Below are 25,371 nucleotides of genomic sequence, written 5' to 3'. Positions count from 1 at the left end.
GCAACTTCTCAAGGTTAAAGAACTTAACAAGCACCTCAGATATAGGGAAAGCAAAGGGAGTCCCTCTACCAGTCAGCTGCTGCTGAGTTTCAGCGAAGGCTGACCAGCCCAGCAAGGACACAGAAACAAAGAGGTTATTACAGAATAGGGTCATACGGGTCTTGGGTCTGTGTTTCCCTAAGTAGAAAACATCTCAAAGTCCTTGAAGAGAAAGCTAGTATTTAAAACAACTTAGTCCTGAGACACAAAGAGCTTTCCATGTACTTCTTATGTGCCCAAATCAAATCTTTGCCAAACTGTGCCTTTCAGGTAGACACTGTGGAACCAATCTGTCTATGCTTGCAGAGATATTTGCATGAGCTGTGCAAGTCATACAGGATCTCACACTCAGAAAGGGCCTATGTGGAGGGCAAAAAAAAAGTTCTTATGTATACAAATAAACACTGGAGAAGTCAGAAAAAGGTAAGCACACAGCTTCTCATTTCAATGGAATGAAGTGCTTAGCTGTTCCGCTTAGAATGCTGGGAATAAATGCAGTTTACAGCCTAGAGATCCTCTGCTGCCTGATGAGCCAGGTTCTGCCTGTGTCTCCCACAATTTATGCTTTACTTATCCCAAACCTTTTCCGTTTAAATCTTGGGCATTACTTCTAGGCCACAACCCTCATCCTTATGAATGATGTCACTTGTGTTTTACGACTAAATGACTTCTGTGTTATCTTAGGGCCAGGCCAATCCTGATACCTGCCAGCATGATGTTTACCTCAGTTATTCTCCTAAATCTTGGGTACCATCTATCTCTGAGTCAACAGGACCCATCTTGTACCCAAAGTACCCAACAGTGCTTTAAAAAGAATCACAATGTACACAGGCCTTAAATTTGTTGTGCACTGGAGACTGAGTTAACTGTTTTCAGAAGACATTTTTTTCCCAAAATTGTGCTGTGCTTAAATACGGTTAAAGTAAATGACTGGTGTCAGACTCTCGAAGTCTTGGCCTGGCACTCATTACATAAAACCTGCTAAAACGGGTTTCATTCTTCCCTCGCCTGTGTCATTTCCCTGCTGGCTGTAAAGCCTGGAGGGGCCTTCCGCAGTCCTGTGTTTGGTTAAATGTTCTGATGCTTCCATATCGATATTCTTAATCACTTCTTAATAATGAACCATGTGTTTTTCAGTTTGCACCAAGCCCGGCTGACCTTGGTAAATGACAACTAGGATCCATTGCTTACTTACTGTGACATAATAGATAACTTTTCCAGCTCTCGTTCTTGCCATAGATAAATGAGGCCAATCCCTACCCTATGTGGTTATTACAAGTATGAATGAAGAACATGTGTGTGGACCATGCTACCCTATATCGGTAAGTGTTTGGTACAATGGTTGCCATTTGGGTAGTCATGGATTAAACATCCAATCAAAGTATTTAATAAGTTCAAGCAGCTACTTCAGCATCCTTTCTGGTCCAACCCTTTGTTGATGCTACTTAGGCAAGAAACACAGTCACCAGCTACCTCCTGACACTTGAACAGGAGGCATATGATCCTGAAAATGTCTCAGAGGCTAAAATTTAATTTTGTTTTATAGCCATTGATAATAATGTGGATTCAAGCAGGGCTGGAACCTGGAGGCTGGAGCTGATGTAGAAGCCATGGAGGGTGGGGATGGATTGCTGCTTACTGGCTTTCTCTGCCTGCTTTCTTATAGAACCCAGGAGCATCAGCCCAGAGATGACACTGCCCACAGTGAGCTGGGCCCTCCCACTTGATCACTAATTGAGAAAATAAATGCCTTACAGGTGGATCTCATGGTTGCATTTCCTCAATGGAGGCTCCTTTCTCTGTGATGATTGTAGCTTGTGTCAAGTGGACACACAAAACCAGCTCATTCAGGCTGTTAAATGGCATTGGATAAGGGAAGACGAAATGGAAAAAGAGTCCACTGTGTATACACTTTTCTCCTTTTGAAAATTTTCAACCTGTAATTTGTATTAGTCTCTTATATGAAAGCATAGACATAGACGGCCAATGGTTTTAGCATAATCTTTATACATCAGCACACAAGAGGCTTTAAAAAAAAAAAGCAGATTAATACTGGGTAGCAGTACTGCTTTTCAGAAAAGGCCCTATCTAACACACATAACTTCTTTCTACGCATGAGAGTCTTTCTGGAAAGTGATTTGGCAAGCCCTTAAAAGTTTCATGCCCTTTGACAGAGCAATCCCTGAGGACCTTTTCCAAGGAAACAACCAACTTCCTGCATAAAGGTTTTCACCATGGTGTTAAGAGGGTCACAAAAGTAGAAACATCTTAATCCCTCCACCTGTGATGGCAGGACAGATACTGAGCCCAAGAGGAACGTCTGCGATGAGCTTTGCAAAGAGCTCTGAAGCGCTAGCATTGCTCACAGTAAAGGGAAATGTGAAGCTAGCAGAACAGGCTCGGAGCTGCACAGTTAACGAGATAGCGCTTCCCATGATAACTGCTGCACTTCCCTGACTCCTCCTGGACAGTGGAAAATTTCTCAGGAATACCTGAAAAAGGACAAAGCCCTGAGACTACACTAAGCCTTGCAATGAACTTACCATAAGTACCTATTAGCTTTTTTAAATGTAGCAATTTGTTTCTCATCTCATTACTTCTTACTTTGTATCAAGCTAGTTATTTTTTTTTAACCTCTCTAACTGTATGGCTTTATAACGGCCCTCTGGAATTAAATTTTCCTCAGCTAAATAGTATTCAACTTACAACTCATTATGTCTTAGGTAAGAGAAAGAGAGGAAAAAGTAACATTTTTTTAAGCTGCATAGAACAGGGACCCAGTCTGCTGGAAGCTGTGGATGGTGGGTTATATTTTTGTTTTTATCTGTGTGGTTGTTTTGTAGTGGTTGCCTGTTGGTAGACAGCATCTTCATTATTTGCAATAAAGGTCCTGATCCTATGCACAATTGGTTGAACACAGTGGTCAGCCTCTTTTTGCAGAGGGAACAGCCTCTCAAATAGCCAACACAAGGACACATGAACCTAGAGGCTCATCCAACAGGGAAGTTCCATCTAAGACTTGAATGAAGATTATATGACCCAAAGATAGCAACTGCAGTGATCGGAGAGTCAGGCAATGATCACTGGGTCAAAGGATATTTATGGACCCACTATGAACTCTCTTCCGTCTGTGCACATTGGTTTGAAATATCTAGATTATAGAAAATCCAAGCCTAAAAATCCCACTGACTATAGAAAACTAGAAATTTAATATGTTTTTACTATTTTGCAAGTAGCTCCAAGAGCTCACAAAACATGAGCGGGATCGCCTTTTCCTTAGTCTGGGAGTGTTAACTCAACTCTAGACAGAGAAACCTACTGAGAGAAGACAGTGGGGACAATGGCTTGGCTCTTTCTTCTCTAGGCTTACCATCAGTAAGAAAGTAAGAAAGCCATGCCTTCCAAAGTTCAAGCAAAATCCCAAGAAGTTCTTGTCAGCCATTTTGAACTGATAACTAGCCACAGACTGAATTTCTTTGTGTACGTATTGTCATTCTTCTTCAGGGCCTAGGAATCATGAGTGGTAAAGTGGGGGGGGTCATAAGTGGAAAAGAAATATCAGATATACTGTTGTTAGGAGTAAGGTGTATTAACAAAAAATGTATGTGTGGGTGGTGAGAAAACCAAGTAAGGATCAATAAATACCATTAGAGCTTTACTGAAAATCATAGCAATGCTTCAGCATCCAGCATAGAGAGTGTTCTCTCAATGCATCATACAAAACCCTGATTTAATGATTTCATACCACAAGGAAATGAATGCTTTTCTATTATATGTAGTAGAGACTAATAGCTCATGGAGCCAATGCTGGGACTCGAGAGATTTTTCCAAAGTACATGTTCTGAAATGGCCAAGACTTTCTCAAATTTGATTAGTTTACGAGTCCTCTTAAAATGCATGATGCCTTTCTTCATCCTAATAATCAGACTGTCGAACACATTCTAACCTGACATTATGTTTATCTGAGCGATGACAGCTATGTTCTTGTGTTGGCTGAGGTTCATGGTGCCACAGAGGTGTAGGCCACATGCTTTCTCTGTTGTTTGTAGTTAGTTTGTGGATTCCATCAGACTAACCTGATCTGGAGCTCACAGAGGCTTCTGGGTACAAACTACACGCTTAATGGATACTTGGAACTCTGGCAATCATAGCTGGTGTTAATAAATTTAAGAATTGCAAATGTAAAATAGATTGTCACCTAATTAGATTAAGAGAGTTTCTCGTTAATTTTATGTGTTTACCCAACTGGGTTATGAATACTTAGAAAATTGATAAAGCATTATTATTGGATGTGTTTGTAAAAAAAAAAAATTCTAGATGTTTCCTCAGGACATGGTCATGTGAGTTACTGAACTAAATATGGAAGATCCGGCGTCAATATAGGTAGGACCATCTGATTGGCTGAGGGCTCGAATAGAACAAAAAAAATGAGAAGACATGGAAAAGAATTCTCTCTCTCTCTCTCTCTCTCTCTCTCTCTCTCTCTCTCTCTCTCTCTCGTCCTACCTACCTCCCTCCCTTCCTCCTCCCATCCCTGCCTCCCACATAGGCATATATACAAGTGAGATACATTCTTCTTTTCCTACCCTTGAACATCAGAACTCCAGCCTCTCTGGCCTGTAGTCACCAGGAATTACATCACTGGTCTTGTAGATTTTCAGTTTTTTGGAGTTAGTCTAAGAATTATGCCATCAGCATCCTGGATCTAAAACCTTTGAACTTGGACTAAACTATCCAAAGGTATCCCCTGAGCTTCCAAGCAAGTAGCCTGCAGAGCAACTTCTTAGGCTCATGACTGCAGAAGCCAATTCTCTTGTCCCATGTCTACTCGCACATAATCTTTCTGCTTCTCTGAAGACCTCAGCTGATACAATTCTCAGTAAGAATGACAACTTTTTCATGCTGTTTGTTTGCATCACATATAATTTTCTTGATTTGACCAGTACAGAAGAACATAGATCTCATGATTAAATATTAAAACAAAAATATATGCCTCTAAAACACGCACCCATAAGAAGTTGACTGTCCACACTATAAACCCAAGTTAAAAGCTTCTCGGAAGGAATAGTTGGGCCTTACAGAGAATTGGAGTAGAAAGTTCCTCCCAGGAAGGTTAAAGCCATCTTCCAGTGAGGGAGATTTCCAGCCAAACAAGCAATGGTGAAGGAGATTATATGAGAAGCTAGATGCACCAACAGTGACTCAGCTTTAAACACAGAGCAAGTATGGCAACGAGAGTGAGCAGAAAACAGAATATCAGGCATGAGCTCTTGTCTCAGGTGTAGGATGGGTAGTGCTCACAACATGATGCAAAAGGAAACTGAGATGCTGGGCCAGCTTCCTGTCTGAACTACCTGGGATAGCTAAGAACTCACAGTTAGTATTTAAAACTGACAAGCCATGGTAATTATTTTAAGGCAAACATTGAAAAGGTGATGTCGCCGGGCGGTGGTGGCGCACGCCTTTAATCCCAGCACTTGGGAGGCAGAGGCAGGCGGATTTCTGAGTTCGAGGCCAGCCTGGTCTACAGAGTGAGTTCCAGGACAGCCAGGGCTACACAGAGAAACCCTGTCTCGAAAAACCAAAAAAAAAAAAAAAAAAAAGAAAAAAGAAAAAAAAAAAGAAAAGGTGATGTCAGCTAAAATTGTGTGGTGGAAAAAGACAATAAAGAAAACGTCATCATTCAGGTTCAGGATCTATGCATTCTGGCTAATGACTAGAATATTGAGGACATTATATGCCGTTAAATTATAAAGTAACCCCAAAGACAAAAACTCACAACACCTGAGTATCAGAAAACATATAAAAATAAATATATGAAATAATGCAGACACTGTTGTGAGAAAGCAGCCGTGACAGTTGATCTGAGGATTGGCCACAGAGAGCATGTTGAGAGTCAGCTTCAAGGGAACACCAGGGTTCTAGGTAATTAGACTATCCTAGGCAGATAGGGACCCAGAAAGTGGAGCTCTCTGCAAGTGAAATGGGAAGGACGAAAGAGACTAGTGTTTCCACCTGCACAGTGGGAAGTCCAGAAACAACCCCTAAAATGGAAAATTCTAGAAGTAGCCATACTAGCTGGATATTTAAAGCCACAGAGGTAGATATTAAAAACAACAGACAAAAGGGATGAAAACTATTTTCCTGGGAACAATTTTTTAAAAATGGAGAGGGGCAAAGGGTCTTTTCCCCCCATACTCAATGTTGCAGAACATCTTTGTATCACTATACATAATTCTACCAAGAAGTACAATCTTTAAGACAGAATCCGAGCGCAACAAAACAACCCAAGTTCAGTTGACCAATCCCTACGTTCTACTCCTGCTTGACACTGCATTCCTTCATTGAAATGCTCTCTGGCTTTTCATTCTGAAGTCTTCACCATGCTTTGCTCCTTCCCGAGAACGCCCGCAACAGCTGCATTCACCTGATGGAGGAGGAAGAACCTGGTCCCTACTCTGTCAACCCATTCCTCAGGAGGGCCTGCAAAGGAAGAGAGATTAGTAAACAAGTGAGTACCTATGGTTGTGATGACCGTCCCAGCAAAGAAGAAGGCACTTCCAAGGTCCCAGTGACTGCTGCTGTTGGAAGAGTTTCCTACTGGGCTGACTCCTGCATTGTCAGCATCAAGCGCGTGCTGCAGAGAGAGGGAAATTCACACAATGGGTTAGAAGGATATTTTTAATCTTCCAATAAATTATTCTACTGCTCTAGATCCTGCAACAATCTAGATGCCACCAGTAAAAGCAGGAAAAGGTACACACTCACCCCCACAAATGGTGACTACATTTTTATTACATTGTTGAAATTTTTTTGGAAGGCAGGGGTGTGCAGACATGACAGTACACATGTGGAGGGCAGAGAACAGCCTGAGGAATCAGTTCTCTCCTTCTAGCATTTGGGTTCTGGTAAGGGAATTCAGATCATCAAGATCGGCAGGAAGCCTCTTTTACCCAAAAATCACTTCACCAATCTTGATCTCTCTCTTTTTTTTTTCAATCAGCCTGAATGACTCCTCCCTCAGGGACCACTGGTATCCCACCCCATACTCTTCTCAATACAGCCACTATATTGTTCCCAATGGTGGCCCTGTCCCATCTTTCAGTGATTGAAATGTCTCCACCCTATGGAGAACTCTCTCACTACTTTCCCTTTGATCACACTCTCTCACAAACTATGCCCATTCTTCAGGTCTAACCCAGGCCCCTCTTTTCCCCAAAGCCTCAATCTATACATGGCAGTTCCACAATTGGCCCCTTCTACAGCTTATACTTACTTGTACGTCAATTCCACATAACCCTAGCTTCAGCATGAGCAGAGGAAGATAAACCCCCTCAAGGGCTTTTCCTGAGCTGGCCTTGCCATCCTGCTGCAGGTAGGGTGCAGGACTTGCTACTGTGAATCTCAGGCACATGAATCCCACAGTTGTGAGCTGTAATGATAAGACCTGGGGCCTTCATGGAAGAGATGACCTAGGCATGAGCTACTTGGAAAGACTGAGACGCCATAGCCTGGGCAAAGTTGGAAGTACCCAATGTAGAGAGGGCATGGCGGAAATGATGAAATATGTTTTTATTTGTTCTCAATATTCCTGTTTAAGCTTGGTTCAAACAGGTACATAGTGGTTGTCACAAATCAGAGGACAATAGGAAAGTCCTCATTCTCTTCAAAATGGATGCCCAATGAGATCACTCAAGCATTCTAGGACAGGGATAAATGACCTGATCTATAAATTGCCATACAGTGAATATTTGATTTAGCCTCTTAGGTTACATAGAGTTTCTGTTGAATGTTTTTTTTTTCCTTTCTGTTCTTTTAGAAATAACTGCTTCAATATGCAAAAATATCTTTTCTATTTCAGAGGTGATACAAAAACAAGCTGTAGAATAGATTTTGCATGCAAATAAGACTGGCTAGGGGACAGGACAATGACATTTTCTATTTAAGTCTTTAGTCTAATCCTTCTTGATTCTAGGAGTATGAAGTGTTATGGTCGAGCTACCTATGGTTTCTAACATAAACTCTAGCACCCTAGAACTTAACATCAGCTGCATGGGATGTAGATATTTTTGCCGATGGTTTGAATAACAGGGTTACTCATTAACCCAGAGCCATATTTTGATTTACTGTAAGTTTGTACATATATGTGTGGGGGTCCATGTATGGGTGTGCACGTATGTGTGGAGGGCAAGTGTCTTCCTCTGTCATTTGCCGGCTTATTTTCTGAGACAAGATCTCTCAGTGAACCTGGAGCTCACCAACAGTGTAGACTGGGGCTGACTAGCAAGCTCTGGGTTCCTCTGTCTCCCCTTCCCCATCACTGACATCACACATGCTTGGATGCCATGGTCTTCACGCTTGCATAGCAAGCACTTTTCCAGCTCAGCCATCTCTAGGCCTCCACTCTGCTTTTTAGGGAGGCAGGTGGAGAGCCCTTTCCAATGTTAAAACCTCACTTTCATTGTGCTGTGTGAGAGCCATCTGACCATGTCACAAGGTCTTAACTTAGGTTTATGTCCTCATTTTCTACCCAACTCTGATGGCTCCACTCACCCATTATACTTCCAGGATAGTTCTAGGTTTCAGTCACTTGGGCATCAAATCACGCCACCAATACCTAATAATTTATATCTTCTATAAAACTTGAACGAGAGAGTTTAAGTTCAGTCAACTCTCACTGAGCTGAGAATTTCACACAAACATCATAAATAAACCCAGTGCCACACATAGAAAACAGATTTACAAGAAAGACAAACGGGAATGATTATTGCTCTGCCAAAAAGATCTGAAGTAAGATGCCTCTTCAGGTTGCATTTTTCTTAAATAGTGCAAGTAATAAATATTTAATGTTTTTGCATGTAACCCTCAAAGGAATAGTTTATCAACTGGAAGGGAAGGAAACTAACACTCATCAAGCACCTGCAGGGAGCCAGGTTCTTTAGACGCATTACTACAGTTTATCATTTCCCCAAATCCCAAGAAGCTGGTATCATTCATTCCCACTTGAGCAGTGCTGTGACGGGAATGGGGAAGTTGAACAACACATGTGAAGCCACAAAGCCAGGAAGCAGAGACTCAAACCCTGTCCAGCCCAAAGTGGATATTTTTGCTCGATTCTCTACCCACAATACCCAGAATGCACTCCACTTCTACTTCTGTCCTTTTATCCACTTGAAGATGAAGCATGCCCATTGTCCTAGGATGCAGGCAGGACCAACCCCACAGAGATCATTTCTAACTAGACTACTCCCTTGAACATGCATGTATGCGGAGACTCCCCCAAACTTCATTTGGCTGTTGGAAATTGTGATGGTTTAATTATTTTGCACCAAAACAAAATTGCGATCTGGGGAGATGGCTCAGTCAATAAAATGTTTACCTCAAAAGAATAAGGAGTTCACTTTGATCCCCAAAACCCACAGAAAAATGCCAGACATGGTGGTTCATGTTCGTAATCCCAGCACTGAGAAGGTAAGAGACAGGGGGCTCCTGGAGCTCTCGTGGCTGCCAGTCTACCCCAACAGATAAGTAGTAGACCAATGACAGACTCTGTCTCAAAGGAAACAATGAAACTCCAGAAGATAAAATCCTAGGGTGCCTTCTGGTCTCCACATGTACTCCAGAACACACAGGCATGTGCACGTGTGCACACACAAACACACACACACAATGAATTAATTCATTAATTAATTAATTTAAAATATGTTAAAATGGTAGAAAAAATTTATTTGGTTCTATGAAAGGAAGAGAGTAAAAAAAGAGAACCAGGAACAATTATCCTAGCCTTTCATCCCAGCATTTGGGAGGCAGAAGCAGGTAGATCTCTGTTAGTTTGAGGGCCAGCCTGGTCTACGAAGCAAGTTCTAGGACAGCCAAGTCTACACAGAAAAACCTGTCTTAAAACAATAAATAAATAAATAAATAAATAAATAAATAAATAAATATAAAATTTAAATGCCCAGTAAACCTGGTTATAACTGTTATTTATACTTTGAGGCTCAATTCCTGTAATTGTAACTGATAAAAAGCACTATGTTTCTTTGAGGTACCAGGTAATGTGTTTAGTATATATTATACTTGTGTAATGTTCAAATACAGTAAACAATTAGCATTTACTTATAGTGAAACAACTTAAAATGCATCTAGCTTTTAAGAATTGTGTACAGTAGAAACATTCTTTTAACTAAACAGCAGTAATTCTAAATGAGTCTGTATTTTAACATTAATTGGTGTTTGAAATTAACTTTATTAATTTTTAACGCATTGTTCAATGTTTTTAATGGCTTGAGCTCAAACATTTTATAATTAAATGATTTTTCTTCGATGCTTCCATTATCTTTGTATTTATAGCACAAAAGTCAAGCAAAGCTGGGTATGGGGATATGCACCTTTAATCCCAGAATTTGGGAAACTGAGGCAGGAAGATCAGGAGTTCAAGGTTACATATAGCATTCTAGGACAACTTGGGTTTCATAAATTGTCTCAAGTCACCAAAAAAAGGGGGTTGGAGGTTAGCAAGCAGCTAGGATAGCGTGATCATTTGAGCATATGGGTAATGTAATGATTTGACTGAACTGTGTACAGTTGTGTTTAAAAGATGTCATTTGGGGCTGGGGAGAAGGCTCCAAGGTAAAGCACTTACCTAGCTGCTCATGGTTCTAGCTAGGTTCAACCTCCAGCATTTCAAAACCAATTAAGGTTGTTATATGGTAAAAATTCAGCTGACACTAACATCAGTTTGGGTCACAATCTCTGACTCAATGAGCATCATCTGTTCACCTACAAAGGCAACTACTACCAGGTTCACAGAGCTATTATGAGCAGACAGGTGATAAGTGATAGATAATAGAGGATTGGTAAGTAAGGTATTGACAGATCAGAGATAGATATGCCATAGGTGATGGGTAGATGACAGATATATTATTGATAGATGATTCATAGAAAAACAGATACATAGATAAGTGTATAGATATATACATAGATAGATGGATAGATAGACAGACAGATACATACATACATACATACATACATACACACAGAGACACATAGACAGACAGACAGATACATACATATATACATACACACTACATATAAGAAGACATTACTTTATATTCTAATTCCATCTCTTGTTAAATTTCCTATTTCATCCTTGAGTTAGAATTTCTAGCATCAAGCTGCCTAGTAAATGACTCAATGACCCGAGAGGGACCGCTAGAGCGAGTGTTTAATTGAATAAACAAGCTAAGGTAATAGCCATAAGCACACGATCTTTCCAGAGGTAGGAAAGGAAAACATTTCTACTTCTTAATATATAAGATAATCATAAAAATAACAACAACCATTCCACAGATACATGTGTGGGCAGGTAAAATTATCTTTTAAAAAATAAGAGGGATAAACAAAGACAAAAAGGTAACTGCCTTGGAGGAAGGCAGCATCTAACAGCATTTATGCCTCACTTTCTATCTCCCTCCACTCCTACTCTGGACGCCATGCATTCGGACCCCTCTGAAAGTATAAGGGAAAAGCTATAGCCTCACAGAATAAGCCTACTGTGAGGGGTACATGAAGAGGAGAGGGAGAGGTGACTCTTTCCTTCAGGACACCCAGCCGGATGCTAGGCTGTGTAAATCACACTTCCATACAGCACAAGATGTCATCATGAGTGTTAGCGCTGCACGGGAATAAGCAATGGCCCACAGGGGACCAATAACTGTCGGGGGCTTTTCTCCTATGATCTGTGTACTTGGTGAGATCATCTGTTTCTCTCTTTCCTCATGAGGCATCATGAAGACAAACAACCAAAGACACATAATCATCTGCTTGCCTCAGATTAGCTTAAGAAACCAACAGATTTGCGCCACACACATGGACACAGACAGCTGGGATTTATCGTCCAAACCAGGATATTTCCAGAATGAAGACTGGATCTGTGAAAAATTAAGTTGGAGCCACAGCTCAAGCATGACCCAGGTCACAGACATTTTGCCAATAGCTTATATACCATAGAACAAAGAGAAAGGGCCATATCTGAGGGTACACCCATAGCTCTGGGTCCCTAAGGTTCTTCATCCCTACAGGGCTCCATCAGCAAAGGAACTGATGAACTGGATATTTAGTCAGTGGTGAGGTGGTATGGTGTGTGAGTATGGGGGATGGCTTCATTTGCTTACTCAAAGTAAGCATGTGTTCAGCTATGAACGGACGGAAGGAAAGCCATTAGCTCCATGAGAAAGGCTCCACAAACCACATGCATTACAGCCCCCAAACATCCATAGTGATGCAAACCCCCAACAGTGGGGTGGTAACTCGCCCACACTCTTTTAGGATAGAGGACGGACGAATCTCAGGTGAGAAGCAGAAAGACGATATTAATTTGTTTGCAACAATCTTTCCTCCTTTCTCCTGCTTCAAAAGTACTCAGCACATAAATATTTCATTGACTCAGCGGGGAGTGCGCTGGGCTGGGGCTTGGGGAGCGGAACCTAGCTGCTTCAGAATATCAAACAACAGTGAGAGGGGAGGAAGTCTGGATCCCTACTCAACTAGACGCACCACCAGGATCAGAGGCCATCAGCACCTCAGTCCAGACAGGTAGACAGTATTGTGGAGATTATTCCTGCAAATACAAATAAACACATATTTGGACTGTGCAAGTCACCCAGCTTTCTGAACCTGTTTTCTCATCTATAAAATGAGGAAAGGCTATCTCTCTTGCAAACTTGTTATAAAGGCTTTTTAAAAATGTATGCAACACTTCAGCTAGTGAATTCTCATTCTATATTAATAATAATAGGGATCTCTTTTGAGTTCCTCTAAGTGCACTTATTAACCTAGCCTTCACAATGACTGACAGCCCTCACTGCGTCCCCATGGGAGATGAGAGGCTGAGAATAATGAGGTACTCGGGCCACAGCTCAAGTCTGCTGGATGGCAAATCCAGCCAATGATACTATTAGACCCTCAACAGCAAGATCAATGATCCAAACTCTGGAAAAATAGATCTGTGTATCCTGAGTTTGAGGTTTTGTTGTTTGTTTTTGGTTTTGTTTTTGTTTTTGTTTTTTTACCGTTTAAGATACTCAGTTCACCACATCTGTCATACCAAGGCTACATCTCAACTGATTTGTGAGAGGATTGGGAAAATGGAAAGGAAGCTTTGGTCTCCTTCTACCCAGGCAGAGGGTCAGTAAGATACCAGGTTTGTGCTGGCCTGAGTTTGTCATAAGCCAGAGGTCACCCTAACTATATTACTTCAAAGCCCTCAACAACAACACCTCCCAGTCTTCCCTGAAAAGAGATATTCTCAGAAAGACAAAGGGAGAAGTGCCTCCAGGGCTAAGGTGAATATCACCATATCACCATGGTGTTTGTTTCCTGCTGCTTTGAATATTCAGTTATGTGCAAATATTAGCCTTTCCTGGAATCCCAGGAGAGGCAGGTAACAGGCTTCCATTAGAACTTTGTATCCTGACCATAAATCTAAAATGAAAGCCACCTGCAAAAGGGAAAGATGAGCAGAGGATCTATTTATAGGATTAGAGAAACAAGCAAGCATGCATATCTCCAGCCCACGGTTTAAGGCAACCTAGACTTTCTCATGATCCCAAGTAAATCCTTTGAACAAGAGGAGAGTGAGTTCTAAAACACATTCATTAACACCTGAATATAATGACTAATTTAACTAAATACCATCATCATGGAGCAATTCCATTTGGGGAGCATATTTAACTTGTTTCTAAGTTGTGCTATACAACATAATAAAATTTCTCCTCCCTGCCCCCCAAGTGTGTAAAATAAAACAAGCCACGATGAATGCACTAAGAACATAAGGAAACAAGAATATATGTGTTGACATTGATATGATCAATAGACTCTCAGACTAGCTAAACATTAGCCTTTCATCTCAGTTTGGGCTTGGCCTCTACAAACTAAATAACAAATTTTCCAAGTTATGTTGAAAATTACCCTGGTCTTGAGGACAATATCTGATGAATGCTACCTGTTTTCTATGCTTTTAGACTATTTTTTTAAAATATGAGTCTATCCAATTGCTATGACTGATAGATAGGTAAATAGGTAGGTAGGTAGGCAGATAGATAGATAGATAGATAGATAGATAGATAGATAGATAGATGATAGATAGATAGATGATAGATAGATAGATAGATAGATAGATAGATAGATTCATATATATTTATGTATAGATACATAGGTTAGCTGGTTAGGGAGGTAGGTAGATAGGTAAGTAAATAGGTAGGTACATAGATAGGGAGGTTGGTTAGTATGTAGGTAGATTGGTTGGTAAGTAGATTAGGTAGATATATAGATGATAGATGATAGATAGATAGATAGATAGATAGATAGATAGATAGATAGACAGACAGATTGGCTAGCAAGATGGCTCATCAGATTAAGATCACATGCTGCTAAACTGGGCTGCTTGCATCTAACTCCTGGAGTCCACATCTTAGAAAGACAGAGATGACTCCTAGAAGTTGTCTTCTGCCATCCACAGAGGCATGCATATCCCCTTCTACAAATACTCATTAAAGAAATTAATTTAATTAAAGTAGTAATAAAAATGGATTAAAGAAAGAAGAAAATCACTTACTAGTCTACAAAGGCAGCTACAGAAGTTCCAGTTCAGGGCAGTGTGAACTTACAGAAAGTATTAGAGAGATTCTAAATTTAATAGATGATTAAAATATTGCTAAAAGGAGCCCTTTGGTTTCATTGTACTTGACTCCATGGCTTGACACCTTATTGTTCAACTTTCACCCCAAATTCATGTTATGCCCCAAGCCCAGTAAAGAATGAGTCCACGAATACAACCAGCATATCTCTGAAAAGCAGTTTGATTAAGGTGAAAACAAGGAAGTTGGGACAATCAGTGACACTCAGAGGAAAGTTCTAGAATATTTTTAAAAGTAACAATAGTAGCCAGCATATGTAATATGCTAGACTCGCTGGGTCTCACAAAAAATCCTGGATCGTGGGTGGAACTATTCTCAATGAGGGTATTCTCAAAAAGATAACAAAAGACAGAAGTGATTTATTTTGGGCTTATAGTAATTGATAAGTGCTAGACCAAAGATGGCTTAAAGCCTTTAAGCGCCAGCCTTCTCCTGTCTTCTGCTCTTTCACTGTCCACGATGACACAGACAATTCCAAACTTATATGACTGCCCCCATTTTAAAGGAATCTAAAGACAGGCTTGCTCAGTGGTCATCCTGAATCCACACGTTTTTCACCTTGTCTCTCCATTCCCATTAAGTGAAAATAAATGTTCTCAACACAGACTGAAAAGCTGTTCTTAATGACAGTGCTTGTCCCCCAGCTTTTAAACAGAACACACAGGCCTAGTCCTAACACCTGTGTTCAGACAGAAAAGCCATATTCCTGTAGAAGCTGGCTAGCAACCAATCATTACTGTGGACACTAGACTCACAGGTATGTGACCCCATCTCAGGCCTGAAAGTCCAGTTTAAGACTCTCTCTATCCAAGAATGGGAGTCTGGAGTGCTTCCTAGTCTTTTGAACCAATCACATTGGACTTCATCCAAGCCAAGCCTGTCTCCTCAACTCAGGAATAGAGCATTGTTGTTTAAAAAAAAAAAAAAAAAAAAAAAAAAAAAAGCAAGGTTTCTGGAGCCACACAGTCTTGTCTGCACCTCAGTTCTACCACTGACCAAAGCCTGAGCAATTCTCTGTCCCCTGGTTGCTTACCTCTGAGGAGGATGGGGGAGCATAGATGAGGGGTACTCCCACAGCTGTGGAGCAGCAGCAGGCACTCTGCCTATGGAGCTGGCTCTACAATCAATACCTGCTGAAAGCTCTCGGAGGGCAGGCGGTGTTTGTCTCATACTCACACCTCATACTTTTTCTAGAATGGCTAAAGCCTAACGTGGTACCAGCTTCATGTCAAGCAGCCGAATATTAGTTATCCAATGAATAGCGGGGTTTACAAATAATAACCGCACAAACCACCATCAAATATTCATTATTCCACAATATATACAGCAACGCTTTAAACAAAAGTCAACACGGGCACATTTGGGTAGAAGTGGAGATTCACTAGCATTTACTTCTGGGTTCTGGTGTTGGTTTTTTTTTTTTTTTTTTTTTTTTCTGAGAATTTGGGGGTTTTGTTTTTGGAGCACCGAATCCTTGTTTGCTAATTCATTTCCCAAGGCCTTTCCAATCTCCATTAACTCCTTAATATCTGGCTTAAAAGCTTGAGATCCTTTTCCCAAAGCAGAAACAGAACCAACAACCCTGCAGGGAGAAGCAATAATAATAACAAGTGGAAGCCTGCAGAGGCAGGCCATGAGTTGCAGGCCTCATCTTGCACATGCTGAACAGTCTGTGTGACTGAGTTGCTGACGAAAAGGCAGCCCCTCTCACTGCCCATCACCAGCCAGGAAGAATGATGTCACCCTTCAGAACTGTGTCCCTGGGTACTAACAACCCATGTCACTTTCAAAGTTCACCAGCTGACATGACTGATGGATGAAGAGCAGCCTAGGGGTGTGGGTGGGGTAACACTAGAATCACAGCCTGATATATGAATAGCTCAGAAGCCATGTGTATGGTTTAAAAAAAAAATGGCACCTATAGGCTCATAGGGAGTGGCCCTAGTAGGATGTATGGCCAGGCCTAATGTCACTCTCTCTTCCCATTGCCCAACAGGCTCCTTCTCCAGTACTGTGTCTGCCTGCATGCCCCCATGCTTCCTGCCATGATGATAATGAGCTAAACCTCAAACTGTAAGCCAGCCCTAATTGAGTGCTTTCTTTCATAAGAGTTGCCATGGATGCAGTGTCTGTTTGTAGCTATAGAAATCCTTAACTAAGACACCATGCTTTCCTTACTATGTTTCCTAAACATGTGGAGACACAGGGGACTGCAGAGACAGGGACTCTGTTCACTCACAGACAGGACAGAAAGGTCATTGGGAGAAGCCGCATTGACAACTAAGGCCAGAAATGAAAGACTCATAGTTCCTAGCAAACTGAGCCAGGGACTCAGGCTTAGTAGCAAAATGCTTACCTAGTCTGCTCAAGGCCTTAAATAAAATATCCAGTACAACAAAAATATATAGAATTTTAAGAAAATGGGGTATTTTTTTTTTTTGGTCAGACATGGTAGCACATGTTAATAGTCACTGCCCTTAGGAGATAGAGGGCCTTCGTTCCCTCTTTCATCTGCATTTACTTACAAATATTTAAATGATCATATTCTTAAGTCTTGCCTCTCCCTTTATCTATAAATAGAACATGTTTAAAGCCAGGACACTTCGAAATGGGTGAATAATAGTCAACAAGTCCCACAGAAGCACAGAACAGGAATGGTAGGTCATCTTACTTATAAACCTCAAACGCGCAAAGACCTCACATGTCTCTGATTCACCATTCAATCCCCAGGATCTGGGATGGTGTCTGGCACACAGTGGACCATCAACACAGTCACTAAACGGATGAGTCAGTGAATGATTAATGTATTAGCGGAAGAAAATGGCAACACCTACAGCCTTAGAAAATGATCAAGGACCATGCAATTACCCCGCATTTGATTCTGAAGGGAAGGCTGTGTCACCTCTAACCTCATCTTACCTTCAGAAGAACAGTTACAGTCACCAGGACCAAAAAGTCCATACCCAGGACCACAGCCTAGAGTCCGGTTCCCTCATGCAGCTGCCCACATCTTAAAGTCAATCCTCTTGGACTAAAGCATGGTGGGATCAAGCCCAAGAAGCATAATTAATATCAGAGATCAACATGGCAGCCCCAGATCCTTGTCATAGACACTGGTCAGGAAAGTGACAAAACCATGAGGGAGGAAGGAGACAGTTGCACATGTCCATCAGCAAGCACCGAGTCTCACAGAACAGCCATTTGTGTGTATTTCCCCATAGCGAGCAGGTATTTCTCTTGATCATGTACAATATACTACTAGACCATTGTGTCTGCCAAAGCAGAGACCTAATTAAAAGAGCGTGACTCTGAACTTTAAAGGGCAGGATTTAAGTTTCCTTTGAATCTCTTCTCATCCTGCTGCTACAGAGGTGCAAGAACATTAGTTACCCTTTGTAAAATAGGACAGTGAAGATGGTCACCTATATGGGCATAGAAAGAGCCATGTGAAGCCCAGACATTACTGTGGTATATACACACACATCACATAATACACACACGCATATACGCTCCCTGGCACTCAACCTTACAATTAATACTCAAGAAAAGTACTAAATGGCATTCATCAAATACTGCTCAAGACCCAGGTTCTGAGTAAGGCACCTGAGACTCCATTTGGAAATGTTTAAAATCCATGAGAGATAACAAAGGGGCTGAAGAGATGGCTCAGTTGGTAAGAGTACCTGCTGTTCTTCCAGAGGATTCAAGTTTGGTACCCAGCAAACACAGAGTCACAACCTCCTGTAACTCCAGGTCTAAAGGATCTGAAGTTCTTTTCTGTTCCCCTCAGGTAAACACACACACACACACACACACACACACACACATACACACGCACACGCACACGCACACGCACACGCACATGCACACGCACACGCACACGCACGCATGCGCGCGTGCGCGTCAGAAAAAAACATCTAAAATTTAAAAAGAAAAAGAAATCACAAAGTAAAATCCAATAAGAAAGTTTCTGTTTGCTAAGAGTGTCGCTGGCCCAGCCATGAAGGCCGTGACAAGAAACATCAGGATAGGAATAGACCCTATCACATACTCCATCACAGTCTGGACCAGGCCCGTGTCAGGCACACGGAAACTATGGGATTCTTCAGACAGAAAGACTGCCACAAACAAGGTGTCAATATTAAGGTCAATGGAGTTCTAAGAATTTATGCAATTTATTTTAGGCAGCAGTGAAGTGTGTCAAAAAAAAAAAAAGTTAGCTTTCAGGCAGTGACGTAGCCTGCTTATCCTTGCTCTGCTGGAGTGAGATGAAGCTACTTCCAGAAATGCTTTCTTATGAGGGCAGAATAAATCCTTGTCACATCCAAGCATTTAGAATAAAGAAGTCGATGGATGTCCTCTCTGGTGGGCACCTTATAGAACAAGCAACCTTCTCCTATGAAATATTTCCCCTTAGGAGTATATATCTACCAGAAGAAAGAGCTGCCAAGTGACCACATGAGCTCCACTGAGGACATTCAAAGCCACAAAACACCCAACAACTCAAACCCTGATAAACAACAGAAACAAATCATCATCTGTACAGCTGAAGCATCTTTCCGTCCCCTGTCAGTCAGTGCAGCCTCCTCATGATTTTATGCTTCCTGGATTGCAGAAGACGAATGTTTTATGGCTCTCACCAAGATTAGTCAGTGCAGAAGTGTCTGGTGCAATTGCACTGGGTACAGGAAGATAAGAAATTATGACACCCGGGACCATCGGGAATAAACACATTCTCGGGACAAAGTGACTACCACATCACGCCCGTGGAAACTCAAGTTCAGAAACACATTTAAGTTATCTCACTACACAGCAAAAGAAATACATGAGCATGGTTACCTTTGTTCATTTCATTACTTGAAAGTCACACTGGAGAAGCAAGATGGACAGTTGGCTAGGTCAGGAACAGCGGTTTCTGAGTGCCAATAGCATTCAGATTCTTTTATCTGAATTTATATCAGGCATTTATCACATCCAATATTCTCTGGAATCCCTGTGAAGACTGACTACTCCCTTGACAACAAGGGGGAGCCTTAGGTTCAGTGGGTAAAAGGGCAAATTCACCCACTTTTAACCCTCCTATCCCTTGCCCTCCTTTACACTATACATGATGTTCTAATATCTCCCTACTGGTCTTCCAACTTCTCCATTCTCCAACTCATCTTCCTCTTTGGTAAAAGATTGGTTTTCCTAGCTACTGTGTCCCCACTTCCTATGGTATAAAATCAAAACCCCTCTGCAAATCTGAGAGGGACCAATTCATTTTCCCTAATTTGTCTCCCCTCACCTCTTCCCATCCATTTCAGTTCAAACAGCTGACCACTATGGCTCTCTCTCTCTCTCTCTCTCTCTCTCTCTCTCTCTCTCTCTCTCTCAAGCCAGTGAGACGCTCTTCAGAGTCTACCACATGATCTACCTAATGAACCTCCCCATTGGTAGGGGGCATGAGATGATGCCAGAAAACTGCCTGGCAACAAATCCTGCATCTATCACTTACTACCCAGATCTCCTTGAGTATATAACTTCACCCCACGGTGTCCTGTTTCCTCATCTATAGAGAAGCACCAAAGACAACCTTGTTGGGATATAGATAGTTGTCGGGGTGAAAGGAGATAAATATCTATAAATCATCTCTAGATCTATGATTCCCTAGCCTCTTTGGGATCATTTTTCAAATAGCCCCAATCCAGAGAGTACAAATTATTGATTACATACTTCTTCCTTTATGGCTTTCCAAAATATTTGTTGTTAAACTAGACTAACCCTTATTAGGAATTTTATAAGGTGTTTAGTGGTCTCCCTGGCCTCTACCCACTAGATAGCTATAGTATCTCTACTGTGTGGTAATCAAAAAATGTCTCCACATATGGTTAAATGTTACCACAGAGGCAACCTCTGCACCTCCATGGGAAACATTGCTTTAGTTAGGGATACAGCCCAGTGCTGGAGCACTAGTCTGCCATGTGATGGATCCTGGGTTCAGTCTATCAGTTCCAATACTGCCCCATAAAAGAAAGACTGCTTGAAGTTTCAAGAGAGAAACACAGCTGCACCTGTCACTAGTCTCTTCCAAGCCCTTATTGATCGCCATGGTCTAAACCCTTCCTGATCGATTATTGCTTTTAGCCTTCTAGCACCCAACGGGCAGATTTTATATTTTGTGGATGATAAAAGTTGGAGCACGGAGAGGCTAGGAATTTACTCAAGTTGTGTCTTGGTCTCATTCTGTCTAACCTGTTTGCTGAGGAGTTTTGTAATAATTCCAAGAATGAGTGCATAGATGGACATGTGAGTTGATGGAGTGATGGATGAGCCATCTCCTCGATCACAGCTATTTTCTGCCTCTCGAGGACAGTGAACTGTCAGTCTCTCAGGGATCCCATGCTACTGAGGTGATTCAATTTATCAGAAAATCCATCCTCAGCTTTGGTTCTTCCAAGCTATCTGGGCGTTTTTATCAGAATTCTGTATTTGATCTCGGTAATCCAAACTTCCATCTTTGCTTCGTGACAATTTCATGCAATCTGTCCAGGGAATCTAATTTTCTCTCTGCTGGTCACTCCTTCTGGACTATGGTGACGACATGCAATAACATTGTTTTTCCAAAACATCACAACTCACAGAAAACCCTTTCTAAAGGAAAGCCACTTTTAAATAAGACACTTGTTAGAAGCCCTGTCTCTGGTGCTGTGTGGAGACTGTGCAGCTGCTGCCCTGCTCCACAAGCGTGGATGCTTGCACACACATGAAGCATCAATACTTGAATGACAGACACAATCACCTGATGCTTGATTGGTACATACATAGCAATTTACACTACTCAACATGTATTCTGATGAAGACTGCACATAGACATAAGAATAAACACCTAAGTCATAGTAGATAGAGATCAGAAAAAACCCCAGGTCTAAATAATACTCAGTGAATACAGAGAGAAGAAACAGAAAACACTTTCTGTTAGATGCAAGGAACTCCAGTAGGTTTTCTTTTCTTTCTTTCTTTTTTTTTTTTTTTTTTTTTTTTTTTTGCTTTCTAAATGATTAAAAAGATTGAATGCAGGCGAGTATTTGATAGAACCAAGTTCATCATGGAACAAGATTTGTGGGTTCAATGAGTGAGGCAGGTTAATATCCATGACTTTGAGTCCCAGATGGCTCTGACACGATAGACCTTAGGAAGTTATTTGGTCTCTTTCAGAGTGTGTTTCTTCATTTAACAAATGAGGATAATAATGCCAGCTTAATACTGTGCTTCATCACTATGAAAAGTACCCGAGGAAGTCAACTTAAAAGAAAAAATATTATTTCGGTCACAGTGTGGGGAGTTTCAGCCATTATTGGGGAGGGGGGTGTACTGAGGCAGAACACCATGAGAAGAGTGTAGTGGAATAAAGCTGCTTATCTTATGGTTGCTAGGAAACTGGAAGGCAAGAGCATGCCAAGGCAAGCACGTCTCAATCAGTCTGCTCCCTGCTTGCCTTAGTTTCCACCACCTCCTGATAATATCATCAAGGTATGAACCTATCAATGAATCCAGCCACTGATGAGATTAGGTCCTCAGCGTGCAGTCACTCTGAAAAGAAGCTCTCCAGGTGTCAACCACACCTTCGGTTTTTAAGACTGAGGATTGATTCATCAGCTAAACCAACGCAAACGTCATTCAGAAGATTGAATGATGTAATACATGCAAAGTGCCTACTTGTCTACAGAACTTTGTCAATGGTTGTTACATTATCTTAGGTGTGTACACACCTCGTGCAACACCTCTGTTGGATCCGTGGAGGTAAACAAACCATAGCAGAGTCTCACTCATATACATTCTATATAAGAGATGGTCTCAGCGGTGAGAGAATAGCTTGGTTGGCAAAATGAGTTCCATAACCAGCATCCATGAAAAAGAAACAAAACAAAACAAGCAAACAAACAAATCAGGCCTGGTGGTATACACTTGTAATCTCAGACTTGAGAAGCAGAGATAAGAGAGAACTCTGGGCTCGCTGGCCAGTCAGCCACACCCGCTTGGCTAGATCCAGTCTAGAGAGAGAGCTCAAAAACAAACTAGGTAAATGGCTCCTGAAGAATGACACCCAATATTGACCTCTGGCTTCTAAACGTGTGTGCACAAAATGCACACAAGCATATATGTGCACACACAGAAATCACACGTGCATATCCACATACATAAATTGATCCCATAGGAATTGAACTAGGTAGTTATGAACTCAGTCGAACTGTGGTACTTCTCAGAGGCTTGGAAAGTGAGAGACAAAGGTTGTAAGGAGAAAGTTTGACTAAGAGTACTTAGTTTCAGTGAGACAGGAAAAGAAGTCCCCAGCATTGTAATGTACTACAGCAAGACTACCTAAGGTCTGTGATGTTGACAGAAAGTTAAAAGAAAGAATTTGGAGGCTGGTGAGATGGTTCAGTGGGTAGGGGCATTTGTAGCCAAGCCCAATGATCCAATTACAATTCCCAGAACAATATGTGAAAGAGAAAACCAATCCTTATGGCTTGTCCTATCGTGGCCACACGTGCACTGGGGTACACACAACCACCAACATGACACACACATTAAGTAAATAATGTAAAATAGTTTTGAATGTTTCCCTCATAATGAACGATTAATATTTAGGAAGATAAATACATTTACCCTGATTTGAACATATTGTTGGGTAACCCTATATGGTTTCATATACCACTTAAAGTAAATACATATAAAAAGCAAACAAAATAAAACTGAATAAGTTTGCTAAAGACACAGGCTAATGGCATCATCAGAATGAGGACCCGCATGCTCTTCCACACCAACTTTCATTTGTTCCTCTGAGTCCTTTCATAAAGTAGAGGGTGAAATCCCGGGCATTAAAACAAAAACTTAATTATTGGCCAGTGTCTGAATAAGCTCCAATATCTTGTGACATCACCAATGTGTCAGATAAGCTTTGATATTTCCCAAAGTATTTAGCTATGAGGAAACAATCAGACACAAAGCAACATACAGATCATGTACCAACATAGCAAAGCATGTTTCCTTTCTTCCTGGTCTCACTGCCTAAAGAAGAAACTTAACATGATTTAGAATTTAAATTTTACACTCAAGACAGATCATCTCTCAGGCTATGATATTCACTGTGTTTAAATAGAAGGTTCCCATCACATACCACAGCATGTGTAAATATAATTATTCTTTACTTAAAAATATTTCACAGTTATTTTCTATCATTTTATCTGGTATAGATGGTCTCAGATTCTACAATAATTTGTACAGTATGCTCCTAACACAGATTTGGAAGCTTTTTTTTTTTCTTCACAAAGGGCAAAGGAAAAAGTCAAAGACATCCAAATAATTGAATTATTATAAGGGGAGTGGCATAAAAAAACTGCCCTTGTACTTTAAGGTTTCACTTTTAAATAAAAACTGAAGAAAAGCAGTATGGGATCAGATTTATTCACAGAGAAGGGAGCTTGGTCTCCAACTTATTTAAAAAGGAAGTCACACTGTCAAGACAAGAAATTAAAGGGCAGTTACCCTGAGAATGTCAAATCTCATATAGCATCTGAACTCCCTTGCCCTATCCGTATCATTTGAAATAAATGGATAGGCCAGCTCCACTTTGTGAATACTATACAATCCTGAGGCGTGTCATCTGTTAGAATTCACCCTTCACTTGCTGGCTTCTAAGAAATATCACACACATGACTTTTCCATAGAAGACTTCCCTGATCACCAAAGATAAAACTCAGTGACCCACAAAGGTGGCATCTACTCCATCGTCCCTCCCCAAAGATGCTAGAAACACTCCCATCTCACCTGGATCAGTGTCTCCAGTTCCTGGGGGCTCACACAGATATGATCTCTCAAGAATTCTGCCTTCTCCAAGGCGATTGTGTTCTTCTGACTGCTCTCAAAGGGCTGTTCCAATGCCCGGAAGACAAGGCCACCAGTGACGAGGTAGACCACGACCACCACAAAGATGGCAACCACTGTTTTCCACTTCATAACTGTTTGCAGGCCTCCCTGGGAGGCGCCTTCCATCCTGGCTACCACTGTGGCTCGGGAGGAAATGGAGAGTCGAGGAACAGGATGGTGCCCGTTAGTGGCACTCTTGGGCTGGCACACTGGTGGAGCTGCTGCAGGCACGGCCACTGAGGACACAGGTGGAGGAAAAGAGAAGAGAAGAAGAGAATTCATTTATAAGAACAAAACACCAAACTCATCAGAAACAAAGAACAGATGTCTTTCTTCAGCCGCCTTTCCAAATGTGAGGACGAAAAGCTGGTTCACCAAGCCTGCAGCTGGGGAATTTTATTAGTTGTTAAGTATCTGATTTTTGTTGTTGTTGTTTTAATGAGTTCTTAAAAGGGAGCATCAGGAGTCCTAATTCTACAGGAAAGCATATCAGTTGAGTTTAAAACACTTATATTTTCCTACAAGAATCCAAACTGTAAAGGTATCCATATTTATTTACACCTCATGTCCTTCCTCAGTTCCCATGCTCAAACAGGTACAAACCATCATTTCTGAAAAACAAGCATCTCATTCACACCAAAGAAAAAGAAACAGAAGAAGGAGACACAGCTATTCTGTCCCAGTACAGAATCAAAGATTGGATGGACATTAAAAGCCCATCTTGGAA

General features: G+C 41.3%; 1 protein-coding gene across 6 annotated transcripts in view; it reads right to left on the bottom strand.

The window, feature by feature from the left end:
* The window catches only part of Kcnk10 (potassium two pore domain channel subfamily K member 10), a 133,168-nt gene that overhangs the window by 51,124 nt on the left and 56,673 nt on the right, over nucleotides 1-25,371 (bottom strand). For all 6 annotated transcript variants that reach the window (XM_076921462.1, XM_076921463.1, XM_076921466.1 and 3 more), the window contains exons 2-3: nucleotides 24,546-24,880; nucleotides 6,559-6,676 (exon numbers count right to left, since the gene is read on the bottom strand). In XM_076921462.1, coding sequence (XP_076777577.1) covers nucleotides 6,559-6,676; nucleotides 24,546-24,880 — 453 coding nt within the window. The remainder of the gene's footprint in view (nucleotides 1-6,558; nucleotides 6,677-24,545; nucleotides 24,881-25,371) is intronic.

The sequence above is a fragment of the Arvicanthis niloticus genome, chromosome 23, assembly GCF_011762505.2.
Source record: "Arvicanthis niloticus isolate mArvNil1 chromosome 23, mArvNil1.pat.X, whole genome shotgun sequence".
Lineage (NCBI taxonomy): Eukaryota > Metazoa > Chordata > Mammalia > Rodentia > Muridae > Arvicanthis > Arvicanthis niloticus.
The sequence above is the reverse complement of the archived record's forward strand: the minus strand, read 5'-3'. Positions and strand labels throughout refer to the sequence as shown.